Consider the following 12748-nt stretch of genomic DNA (forward strand, 5'->3'; position numbering starts at 1 on the left):
CAAGTTGGTTTTATTTAAACAAAAGGTACTCTATTTAGAGAAAAAAAAATAAAACAGGAACCACTAAGTTCTTAAAAATCTCATTCACTCTTATTCTTCGTATTAGTTTTATGTGTGAAACAAATACTCTCATTCACTACATTTAATGGTTTGATTAGTTGATAGGGCAATATCGGCTGGACAAGTCACCACAGGCCATTGCTAGACAGATCGAAGATGACCTTGTTCCACCAGGGATGCAATGCAATCATCAAACATCTCTTGGATAGACTTGAACTTGCATCCTAAACTCTTGAACTTCGAGGTGTTAAACTCATAATATGGTCTGTTTAGTGGCTCAAACCTGAAAAGTCCCACAATTAACATCTATGTGTGTATGTATATATCCGTCTGTGTTTATCATTAATGAAAATACCAACATACCTTTTAGGGATAGGCAGTGAAGGATATCGTTCTGCTAACAACGATGCCAACTCATCATTATCCAGCACAGTGGAGCTACAAAGGTATCGTCCGTGAGCAGTTTCATTCTCAAAAACTAGGATGTGGCAAAGTGCAACATCATCTATGTGGACATATCCCATCCTTCCGTGCCAATGAAATTTCTCTGTTTCACCTGCGCGCGCACACACATATATAGTCACAAAAATTAACAAGCTAGCTAGCAAAGATCCATTTTACTGATTATGAAATAATAAAAGCACCAATTGACCTATAGTAATAAGTAACTTTACATCCATACTTGCAAGATTTCAAGGAATAGTGCAAAAGGAAATTACCCTTAAGCAAGCCAAGGACATCAGAAGCAGTAGAACACAAATCTCGAGGCAAACTAGGTCCAACAAGGAATGATGGTAGAATGGTCACTAGATCAATACCATTTTTGTTGCAGAATTCCCATGCTGCCCTCTCAGCGAGTGTTTTTGATAAAGCATACCATAACTTTAGAAATTCACCAATCACCATGCCCAAAAGATGAACTAATATAGGTTAGCTACGTGCTTTTGTATTATTAACTCGTAGAATATATGCAAAGCAGCTTGGCAAGCAATAATTGTAGAATTGTACTCTAAATGGTCCTAGCTACTAGCAAGTTACGGATACGAACAACTCGGCCATTGACATTGTACTTTAAAATGCGACAACTATATGTGTCTAAGGAGGAATGCAAATTTGGTGTGAAAGATAAAACCAAAAAATTTAAATAGTGTCACCTGGAGTCTCTCACAGAGTTCCACAGAGCTCCAAAATGTCTCATCCAAAGGTATATTTGGGTCAAAATCATCTCTTACCCTCACAGTTGAAGAAGATGAGGTGAGAATTACACGCCTTAAAGATGGATTCTTCTTACATGAACGTAGCACGTTCAATGTACCCTCAATAGCCGGGTCCAAGATTTCGGCCTGCTTACATAGAATGTTTGAGAAAAACACATAAAGGTTAATTATGAAATATATTTATATCCGGCATTTTCATGTGATACTACAACAGTCAACAGCCTTTTTTATTTTCGAATCATTTGCATGTAGACTACTGAGAATATATATAATGTGAGATAAGAACGTGCCTTTGGATCAGATGAAGGTTTCAGTACAGGAGAAGCAGTGTGGAAAACACCATGGCATCCCATGATTGCATCGTCGAAGCTTCCCTCTTCCATCAAATCAGCCTTCACCAATCGGAGTCTCTCCCTTGCTCCTTCCAGACTCAACAGATGTGTTAATTTCTTCTCATTCCCTTCCCATGCAACAACCAAATGATATATATAGTTTTATTAATATATATATATATATATATATATACATATATATGTCTGGGAGAAAAGACAGGAAATGTTAGAAGAAGAAGAAGAAGAAGAAAAACCTGGATCTCTAACAGTTCCAGTGACATGGTATCCAGACAGGAGAAGTCGCTTAACTAGCCAAGACGCCAGAAAGCCGGAAGCCCCCGTCACGCAAACTTTGCCTTTAATTTCGATTTTGATGTCCATGCCTTGCCTAATTGACGCTACTTTCAGCTCAATTAATTGCAGGATAGTGGCCTTCCTTGTAGCTTGCTAGAGAAATTTATTGCAGAACAAACGCACATAATATAGATGGAGCACATATTCTTCATATCTACTTATATGCTTCCCCTTTTATATATGTTGGGAAATTCCAAGAGTATGGATGCATGGAGAAGGTAGGTATACCATTTTATCCTTGTGGCCTCTTTGACTATACAGGATAATATATAACATAAAGATGAAGTGAAAGGATACCAACGTGCTTGGCTTATAGGTCAGAAGTAGGCAAACCAGCCAAGAGGAATGATTTTTCACACCATTAATTCTTATGACACAATTTTAAATAACAATTAATATCCTTCCAAAAAAAAAAAAAAAAAAACCCTCTATATAACAATAGTTCAATATGACTATTGCCCTAAAAACAAAAAAGTTGTGACCATGCAATGATGATGTGTTAACTCAATTGTTAAGTGTTAACCACATTTACAAGATGCCTCTCTAAAGGACTAATTACAATAAGGATAGTTCTACCCAACACAACTTTTCATACTAAAAATTTGAAACAAAAATTACTTTGAGTTTTAAATTCATATTAACGTGTACATTGTGTAATTCCCAACTTTCTATTAAAAAAATTATTAAATAATTTAGACTAAGTGTACATTTAGGTAGAAATTAAAAATGAAAATTATTTCACTATTAAGCTTATTTTTTCTACTATTCATGAGTCTTACGATACTTTTTGGTACTATTCATAGGCCTCATTGTACTTTTTAGCATTATTCATGGACAACTAATTTTACATTTATCTACAGTACTTTCAACAATAATTTTTCACTTTCAACAAAATAATTGATATCCAAACATACCCTAAATAAGCTATAAATAGATTAAAACTTTTGAAAATTAGTTTTAATCAAATTAATTAATTATTTTTTTAGAAAAAAATTAATTAGTATTTTAAATTTTAGAAATAGAGTGTTTTTTTTTTTTTTTTAGAGAATTAGTAATAGAGTTTTACTTAAAAGTAAATTATGTTAATAATTTTAATGTACTTACAATAAGTCACGTAGTATCATTCGACTTATTATGCTTACAATTAAGAGTGCGTTTAAGAATTTTTTTTTTTTTTTTTTCAGCGAATGAACAATAAAAGTACTGTTCATGCATTGTACGGGAGACAAATTTTACTGTTTATGCACTGTTTACGCACTGTTCATGAGACCCACAATCACTTTATCAAAAAAAAAAAATTAAAAATGGATCCCATGGTACTATTTACACATTTAAAAATTATTTTGTTACGGTGTTTTTCAGTTTTCAGTTTCAGTTTTCAGCTGTATCCAAACGGACCCTAAGTTACATAGTACAAACGCAACGTGAATGACTCAACTTTTATCATGAAATCAAAAATTCATGATAGCCTAGAACCTCTTGATTGTACTATTTTTAAAACTTTGGTATTTTTTTTAACAATCAATATTGAACAAGTTAAAATAACTTTTGATTATAGTTCAAATGACTTTTGTGTTAAAACCTCTTTCTCTTTCTCTTTCTCTTTCTCTAGTCCCTCTTTTTTTTTTTTTTTTTTTTTTTTTTTTTTTTTTTTTTTTAATAATTTGAGTTGTGGTGGCTGGTTGTGGTTGTGGCAGTGGGTGGTAGTTGGTTGTAGCGGTGGGTGGCTGTGACTTAGCTGGATCGGAGGTTGTGAGTGGGGATTGTGGGTGGTGGCTGTTGAGGTGAGTTTGTGGTGGTGGTAGTGGTTGTGGGTGGGTTTGTGGTGGTGGTTTTTTTTTTAATATGAGTTGTGGGGGACTGGTTGTGGTTGTGGTTGAAAGTTCAAAAACGTGTACAAAAACACTTTTGAACGTTTAGACCCCCAAAAACCAATTTAATCAACACACGCAATATGTTAAACAATAGTGTGCGGAAACTTAACATATGCTATAACATGGTATTGATTAAACAACTATCTAAGCCACAACAAAATAAACCACAGCAGATAATGTAAAGGCAGAGATAGAGAGGAAGGAAGATGCAAACACAGCGATAACACCAGATATGTTATCGAAGAGGAAACCGAAGACCTCGGCGAAAAACCTCTCCGCCGCCCTCCAAACGGTAATCAATCCACTAGAAAATACAGTTGGGATACAAGGACAGCAATAGACCCTCCAAGCCTAATCTACCCAATGCACCTAAGCCCTCCAAGCTTCTTGCTCCAACGAGGTTGCGCCGAACCTTTTTCTTTTCTAGCTTTCCGGATTCCGCTACTTCACCGTAGCATCAACCAATAAAGATTGGCTCCTTCCTAACTGCTTCCCAGAACTCCAAACGACTGTCTCACAGAGATGATAATGGTGAGAACCAGGTTTGGTATAAAGGCCTCTCAAGGATTTGACAATGGAGAGGAAGAGAGTGAGGGATTTTGATGAGACTCTAAGGTAGAGATTGTGGGTAAAACAATCTGGTTTTTCTTTAGGGTTTCTCTCTCAAAATTCTCTCTGGAAGCACTCTTTCAATCGTGGGTTAAAAGGGTATTTATACTGAAGAGGAGTGGAATGCGAAACGTCAGGTTTTTCCAAACAGGGGTGGCTCGCGGCTTGACCTCGCGGCTTGACTAAGTCGCGAGTTCCAGTCGCGAGTTAACCGTATGGCCAGTTGTCCTGTTTTGTCCTGTAGTGCTCCAGCTAGCATGACTGTTCATCTTCCAGCATGCTTGGCACGTGTGCATCTTCTGGCGGGTTGAAGCCGCGAGTCCAGTCGCGAGTCCCAGCCGCGACTCTCTGTTTTCTTGCACACTCTTGAGCAATCTTCACACTATCTCACTCACTACCCTTACAACAATCCCACCTAAATACAGGGTTACTAAATGCTGAATTACAAGCAAATTTGGCACGGAATAAAGCCAATTAGATGGTTGAATAAATTCAACCTTACAATCTCCCCCTTTGGCTATTCCGTGACAAAACCCTAAAACAGACTCTAGACTTAACATGTGAGTTGGGAACAGTTGATCAAAACTCACTCACACCTAATTCTAGAAGCTGTGAAGCACTTGAATCATATGAACATAAACTCCTGAAACACAACAATACACCATGATCATTGTAAGCAGAAAATTATTAATGCATATGAAACAGGCAAAAAGAGATCAAGCATAAGATGGAGTTAATGAACAAACCATGGCTTGATCAACCAAGTGAACACCACAAGGTAGTGATCACAGTGTTCATTCACACTTGGAATGAACACAAAGACATACAAGTTAACAAGCACAAGGCAAGACACTTGTATGCTCAACACTCAACCAATGCATAGCACACAAGGCATATGCATCTAGGAACAATCCTACAAGGGCACAAGAGTGACAGTACATAAACCACAATGCTGAACATTTAGATTTAAAATACTGATTTCACATAGCATAAAGGCTGCACTTAAGCATGGTACATACCACAAGGCCTACAAACTATGCATAAAACATAAACCCTCAAAGCTTACAAAAGCATATGGGTACAAACTAACAAATACCTGAATAACAACATCAAAAATATATAAAAGTTTATCCAAGAGTATATGAAAAGAGTTAGAAACAGTTATACACCAAAACCCAGTGTATTAAAAACATAAAAATTTGATAAAAACACTAATTACTCCCCCTCAACAAATTACTCCCCCTCAAGAGCTGCTTTTCTGCTTCAATTATCAATGAACTTTCTCCCCCTTTTTGACATGGAATGGCCAAAGGGTCACTGGTCATGCTGAGTTGTGAAGCTGTCAAGTGTAGCAGCCAAGACATCAATCTGGTCTTGCATGGCTCTCATTCTGTCAGAATGCTCAGTCTGGACTGCCCTGATCCCATCAAGCCTTTCCAGAATGATCTGGAAAGCATCTGGAGGTGCAGCTGCAGAAGTTGAAGCTCTGGACCTCTTGCCACTCCTCCTTGGTGTTGAGGTGGATGCATGCCCTGCTGCCTCTGCATCAGTCTCCATTGGGACTTCCTCTCCTTCATCACCTTCATCTTCTTCTCCTGGAAGCCTAACACTGATCCTTTTGCAGGTAAGTTTGTTGATTGCAGAGGGTGTGGACATGTGACTGATGTCTTGAGGAATTTGAACACCCTTCCTTCGAAATATCCTCATTAGGAGGCTGGGAAAGATCAGTTTTGGTCTAGATGTTGTTCTTGTCTCATCCACAATGATGTCAAAGATGTGGGAACTTATATCTATGAAGTTCTTCTCTTTGAGATCCATCAGAAAAATTGCTCTAGCACAATTGATTGTGGTCAACTTCCTAATAGGATAAAGGTTAAACATCATTATTATGGTTAGAACCCTCATGTCCACTGGAAAGGCAGTGGTATTCAAACACTTCCCTTCTCTCTGCCCACCTATTCTCTGTTGAACTGTTTCAATAGAGACACTCCTATCCTTGAAATTGACAAACTCCTCATCATCCAAACCCTCAAGCCCTAGTACATCATCTATGACATGTGCATCCAAGATGAATTCTTTCCCTCTAACCCAGCAATTTAACTCATTCTCCTTTATCACAGCATTTGAATAAAATTCTCTAATCAGAGGTTCACACACCAAAGGGAAATCACTTAAAAGTTTGTCCCATCCTCTTCCTTCAAAACAACTGGGAATAAAAGTTTGCCTTAAATCATCCAAATCCACAAATCTCTCTTGAATGATTCCTGCATTCAAGAAGTTATCCTTGTATCTCTCAAAATGATGAACTGACCTAAACAATCTAGGATCCATCTTAAGTCTTTTGTCAGCCTTCTTCGCAGTAGATTTCTTCTTCTGAGGTGAAGGAGCCATCTGTGAACAATCAGAAAAGGCCACAACAACATATAACAATATATGTGCACAATCAGTCAGTACCATGTATTTAACAGAGAGAGATATCAATCAGACAAGTGAACTTCAAACACTTAACCAGCAAGCAATTTAGTTCAACCATATAGGTAAACTAATCCTAGGATAGGAAACACATGAACAACATGGTGAAGCTATCCTGAAGGCAAATAAATGACATTGAGGCAGATTATGGAAAATGATATGACATACACACAAAACATTGAGCCTAACAGAATCTTCCCACAGATTAACACACATGCACATCTTGCAAAGGAAAAACACACAATTTCAACAGAACCAAAAGTAACATCTCAACAGCTCATAGTTCAGAATGAAATGAAAGGAATACTTAGCTAAGCACAAGAGCAATAGGACAAAGACTATCATTAACACAAACTATAACAACAGAATCCACAAGCTAAGCAAGAACAAAAAGCAGAGACCGAAACACAAACCCATTTCAAAAACACAATCAAATGCGAAAAATCAAGGGTAAAAGCACAAAATCAAGTAGAAAAGAGTGAAAATCAGAAAACCCATACCTGGAACTCGACGATTTTGGGCTGTAAGGATGCAACACAAGAAATTGGAAAAGGGAGCACGGAGTGTTTGGGAGGGAGAGTGTATAGAGAGAAGATGAACAGTCACAAAAATTCGAGGGAAAAACTGAAAAAGTTTAAAAACTGCTCCTGTTTCTGCAAAACACGCGATTTTCGCGACTGGTTCAAGTCGCCACACAGTCGCCAGCTCAAGCCGCCAAAGCACTCAAGAGGAAAATTTTGAAAAATTTTTCTAAGTGTTTTTCGCGACTGGAAGGTCTACCCGCGAGTGAGTCGCGAGCTGAGCCGCGAAAATCTCTGAGTGAATCTCGCGACTGGACCTTCCACTCGCGAACAAGTCGCCAAAGCTGACCAGCGAAGATGCGACTGAGGCACACGACTTGACACACCCGCGACTGAGCCGCCAAAACAGGGCAAAACTGTATTTTTGAAATTTTCAGATTTTTCAGCAAAACACTTTCCAAAAACACCTAAAACACTCAAAAATCTTTTTGTGCTTGAATTAACAAAGATTGAGCATGTGAAAACACATTTTATCAAGTACAATCACACAAATGAATAGGGCATTTATCAAACATAAACTTGTGTGTTGTGTGTGGATATCAACAATGAAATAGTCCTTTGTCTAATGTGAAGCTTCAATGATCAATTCAACCAAGGCATACACAATTAGCACTAGATCATGTGACCAATCTCAATTATAGAAATATGAATATATGACTTCCCACACAACTTGATAACATAACTTGGAGCCTTTCATTTGACTCCACTTTCAGCCATAACATTTGATCTTTTGAGGCAATCATCTCTCATTGTGAGAGGGATATATAACATTTTTCTTTGAAGAATAGGCCTTTGGCCTTTTTGAAAGAAATTTCACTTTTAATATAAAGTCGCTTACCCTTTTTCCTAGTCAAATACTAGAATGTGCGACAGGCTTTTGCAGCTCAATATCTCTTTTCATTTGGAGATTTACATTTAGTGAGCTCTTTTTAGCAAAAAATAAAAAATTGGGAAGAGATATAGACACAAGTCTATGCAAGTTTCAAGATCAACATAACCATTCACTAATCATTCATGACAAGTTTGAAGATCTATTTACAACAATCACATAGATTTCAAGATTTTTCCCATAGTGATATGAGTGCATGAAAACAAGTAATGTTCGAAAATGCACAAAGCCATTAGCACAAAGGTACACGGCAAAACGAGTTTTAAGACAAAAACTCAACAAAGTCAATCAAGCCCTTTTGATTTTCAAATGTTTATGTAATTTTTGGATTTTTGACTTAAGAAACAAAAAGATTGATAAAACACATTTAACATAATTAAGAGATATTCACAAGAAGACAGACAAGCAAACGAAATCAAAACCAACAAGCATACCAAACAAACATAGTCACAAAGCATAGGAAGTATTAATGCATGGACATGTTGTAATGCTTATGCATGAGTACCCCTTTTCACCCACACGACACTTGCGTTTTGGGTGATTTCCTTAGAGGATTGGGTACGGGAGTTAGGGCTTTCAAACCTTCGTGAGAAGCTTTCCAAGCAGTTGGTGAATGCACCAATCATCTTCATCACGTCCATCATTCCGGGATCTCCATGTTGCTCTCTAGGTTGATCACTTGCCCAAGTTCTCCTATCAACTCTTGGTCCTCCTGACCTTTGAGGAGTAGCACTGTTCATTGCCCTCAGCTTTTGGCAATTTGGTCGAGTGTGCCCTTGAAGTCCGCAATAATGGCACACATACATTCCTCTAGGACCTCTTTGTGGTCGTGGACGTGACTTGGCACGAGACTCGGACCTGCCCATAGACTGATTTCGATGATTCAGCATCCGTTGTTCTACCACATTCTTCTTTTTCTCCACCTCGAGGTTCACACTCGTAGAGTCAGCTACAACTGGATCTTTGGACTTCACAAACTTCACTTCTTTGGTGACATTTCCAGTTGAGCTACTTCCTCCGGTATATCCCAGTCCGGATTTGTCTGAGAAGCTCTTTTGAGATGATATAACATCATCAAGCTTCTTGGTGGTGACCCTCTCTATTTTTGCATTTGCTTGAACAACCTCATTCTCAAAGAATCTCACTTTAGTGTAGGCTTCGGACAGCTCACCATTAAGAGTTTCAATCTCGCATTTGGCCTCCCTATATCGGATTAGGAGACTTTTGTAGTCCTCCTCAGCCTTCTTCATCTTTCTTACAGCAGCCTTGGCCACCCTTGTGTATTCACCAGATTTCTCCAAAAGTGAGTTGTAATTTTCTTGAAGAGTAGCTGTGCTTTTTTCTTCTTCAGCTTCCGATTCTTCAACAATTCCTAGTGAGTCATCCTCACTATGTTCTCCAAGTTCTTGAACAAGCAAATTCAATTCATCCGAAGACTCAACATGAGCAATAGTCATGAAAGCTGAATAGTTCCCTTCTCCATCACAGCTCTCTTCAGATTCTGAGTCGGATGAGTCTGAATCACTCAAGGTCGTGGCATACACCTTGCCTTTTGATTTCAAATAATTAGGGCATTCCCTCTTGAAGTGTCCATGCCCGTTGCATTCAAAACAAGTAACACCTTGTGTGGATTGGGATTCTTTTCCATCTTTCCTCTTGAAATCCCTCTTCTCCCTTCCAGAATTTTGGAAATTTCTCTTATCATCAAATTTTCTATTGTTTTTGAATTTCAAAAACTTCTTGAAATTTTTAACAAGATAGGCTACATCCTTGTCAACCATATCTTCTCCTGACGAGCCTTGATCTTCCACCTTCTCATTAACGGTCTTTAGAGCAATGGATTTACCCTTCCGTTGATTTGGCAGCGACATTTCATAGGTCTGTAGAGAACCAACCAGCTCCTGCACCTTGATGTCGTCAAGATCCTTGCTCTCTTCAATAGCAGTTACTTTGGCACGGAAGCTTTCCGGCAATGATCGAAGGATCTTCCTTACAATCTTAGAGTCCTCCATCTTTTCCCCCAAGTTAAACTTGCTGACAACCACTTCATTTAACTTCCCATAGAACGAGTCGAAAGACTCATCCTCACTCATCTTGAGCTCCTCAAACCGAGTGGTCAGCATTTGTAACTTGGTATCTTTCACCTTCTTCGTGCCTTCATAGGTTGTTTCCAGAATCTCCCATGCATCTTTGGCAATAATAATGTGAGAAATCCTGTGAAATTCATCTGGAGACACACCACAGAAAATAGCATTTAGTGTTTTACTGTTAGCATTAGATGCAGTAAGTGCTGCCTTATCCCATGTGGATTTGGCTGCTTCAGGTTTGGTCCAACCTATCTCAACAGCATCCCACACGGATTCATCAATAGAGCATAAAAAGGCTCTCATACGAACCTTCCAAAATGCATAGTTACTTCCATCAAAATATGGAGGTGCATTAAGGGATTGAGACCTATCCATCTCAAAAAGAAAGGGAGTCAAGGATCACACAATGGTAATAAAACCAAACAGATGTGTACCCGCTCTGATACCAATTGAAAGTTCAAAAACGTGTACAAAAACACTTTTGAACGTTTAGACCCCCAAAAACCAATTTAATCAACACACGCAATATGTTAAACAATAGTGTGCGGAAACTTAACATATGCTATAACATGGTATTGATTAAACAACTATCTAAGCCACAACAAAATAAACCACAGCAGATAATGTAAAGGCAGAGATAGAGAGGAAGGAAGATGCAAACACAGCGATAACACCAGATATGTTATCGAAGAGGAAACCGAAGACCTCGGCGAAAAACCTCTCCGCCGCCCTCCAAGCGGTAATCAATCCACTAGAAAATACAGTTGGGATACAAGGACAGCAATAGACCCTCCAAGCCTAATCTACCCAATGCACCTAAGCCCTCCAAGCTTCTTGCTCCAACGAGGTTGCGCCGAACCTTTTTCTTTTCTAGCTTTCCGGATTCCGCTACTTCACCGTAGCATCAACCAATAAAGATTGGCTCCTTCCTAACTGCTTCCCAGAACTCCAAACGACTGTCTCACAGAGATGATAATGGTGAGAACCAGGTTTGGTATAAAGGCCTCTCAAGGATTTGACAATGGAGAGGAAGAGAGTGAGGGATTTTGATGAGACTCTAAGGTAGAGATTGTGGGTAAAACAATCTGGTTTTTCTTTAGGGTTTCTCTCTCAAAATTCTCTCTGGAAGCACTCTTTCAATCGTGGGTTAAAAGGGTATTTATACTGAAGAGGAGTGGAATGCGAAACGTCAGGTTTTTCCAAACAGGGGTGGCTCGCGGCTTGACCTCGCGGCTTGACTAAGTCGCGAGTTCCAGTCGCGAGTTAACCGTATGGCCAGTTGTCCTGTTTTGTCCTGTAGTGCTCCAGCTAGCATGACTGTTCATCTTCCAGCATGCTTGGCACGTGTGCATCTTCTGGCGGGTTGAAGCCGCGAGTCCAGTCGCGAGTCCCAGCCGCGACTCTCTGTTTTCTTGCACACTCTTGAGCAATCTTCACACTATCTCACTCACTACCCTTACAACAATCCCACCTAAATACAGGGTTACTAAATGCTGAATTACAAGCAAATTTGGCACGGAATAAAGCCAATTAGATGGTTGAATAAATTCAACCTTACAGTGGTAGTGGGTGGTGGTTGGTTGTGGCAGTGGAAGGCTTTGACTGGGTTGGTTGTGCTGGTGGAGGTGGCTGTGGGACTTGCAGATGAGAGAGACCATAGAAAGAGGGGTATAGGCAAAAAAACATAAAAGAAGAAAGAAATAATAAAAAAATAATATTTATGTAAAGAACTAAAAATAATGTTTTTTTTAAGGATGAGTTAAAAAAATTGCTTAGTATATTATAAAGTGAAGAGGAAAAATAGTAAAATAGCTTTTTAATTTTAAAAAACAAAAATATGAGGGTATTTGATAATATTGTTCCATAATGTTATTTGTAATTTTTAAAAATATGTATAAAGGAAAAATTGTATAAAAATATGTGTAATTTTGTTTAAAAATTAAAAATTATTGCTCAAAATCATGTACCAAACAGGCCCGATAACTCTACTGTCATGACGCTCTAAAACGGCGTATTTTTTTCCCCCCCTATTTATGCCATTTTCTTTTCTATCTTGAGCTCTCGTCTCTTTATCACTACTCCTCACCCTCAACTCCGAAATTGCAGTCCCAAAAGGGCCAAAACACACTAAATCCACATAAAATAAAATAGGAATGAAAAGAACAAACCTTTACTGTACACTTTCTTCTCACTCTTCTTTCTTCTTCTTCTTCTTTCTTCTTCTTCCTTCTGTTCAGTATCCAAAACTAAAAGACAACTTCAAGCATTTTTTA

General features: G+C 38.4%; 1 protein-coding gene across 3 annotated transcripts; it reads right to left on the bottom strand.

The window, feature by feature from the left end:
- LOC126707072 (tetraketide alpha-pyrone reductase 1) lies at positions 1–12748 on the bottom strand. Of its 3 annotated transcripts, none has more exons than XM_050406662.1 (7): positions 12644–12748; positions 1864–2056; positions 1568–1737; positions 1215–1403; positions 780–942; positions 424–616; positions 1–343 (listed from the first exon to the last, which is right to left on the bottom strand). In XM_050406662.1, the coding sequence occupies exons 2-7, from the start codon at positions 1988–1990 to the stop codon at positions 202–204; spliced, it is 984 nt and encodes a 327-aa protein (XP_050262619.1). In that variant the 5' UTR covers positions 1991–2056; positions 12644–12748; the 3' UTR covers positions 1–201. The 3 variants fall into 3 exon arrangements, with proteins under 3 accessions (XP_050262619.1, XP_050262620.1, XP_050262618.1); XM_050406663.1 differs by having other exon boundaries at positions 1864–1997; positions 12644–12731; XM_050406661.1 differs by lacking the exon at positions 12644–12748 and having other exon boundaries at positions 1864–2293.

Source organism: Quercus robur, chromosome 11 (assembly GCF_932294415.1).
Source record: "Quercus robur chromosome 11, dhQueRobu3.1, whole genome shotgun sequence".
NCBI classification, from domain to species: Eukaryota; Viridiplantae; Streptophyta; class Magnoliopsida; order Fagales; family Fagaceae; genus Quercus; species Quercus robur.

Excerpts from the sequence above, each read along its gene's own strand:
- LOC126707072 (XM_050406662.1), bottom strand. The coding sequence starts at position 1,990 with ATGGACATCAAAATCGAAATTAAAGGCAAAGTTTGCGTGACGGGGGCT. Across the intron at positions 943-1,214 it reads AACTCTGTGAGAGACTCCAG|TTATGGTATGCTTTATCAAA; the intron begins GTGACACTATTT and ends GAATTTCTAAAG. Across the intron at positions 617-779 it reads TGTCCTTGGCTTGCTTAAGG|GTGAAACAGAGAAATTTCAT; the intron begins GTAATTTCCTTT and ends GTGCGCGCGCAG.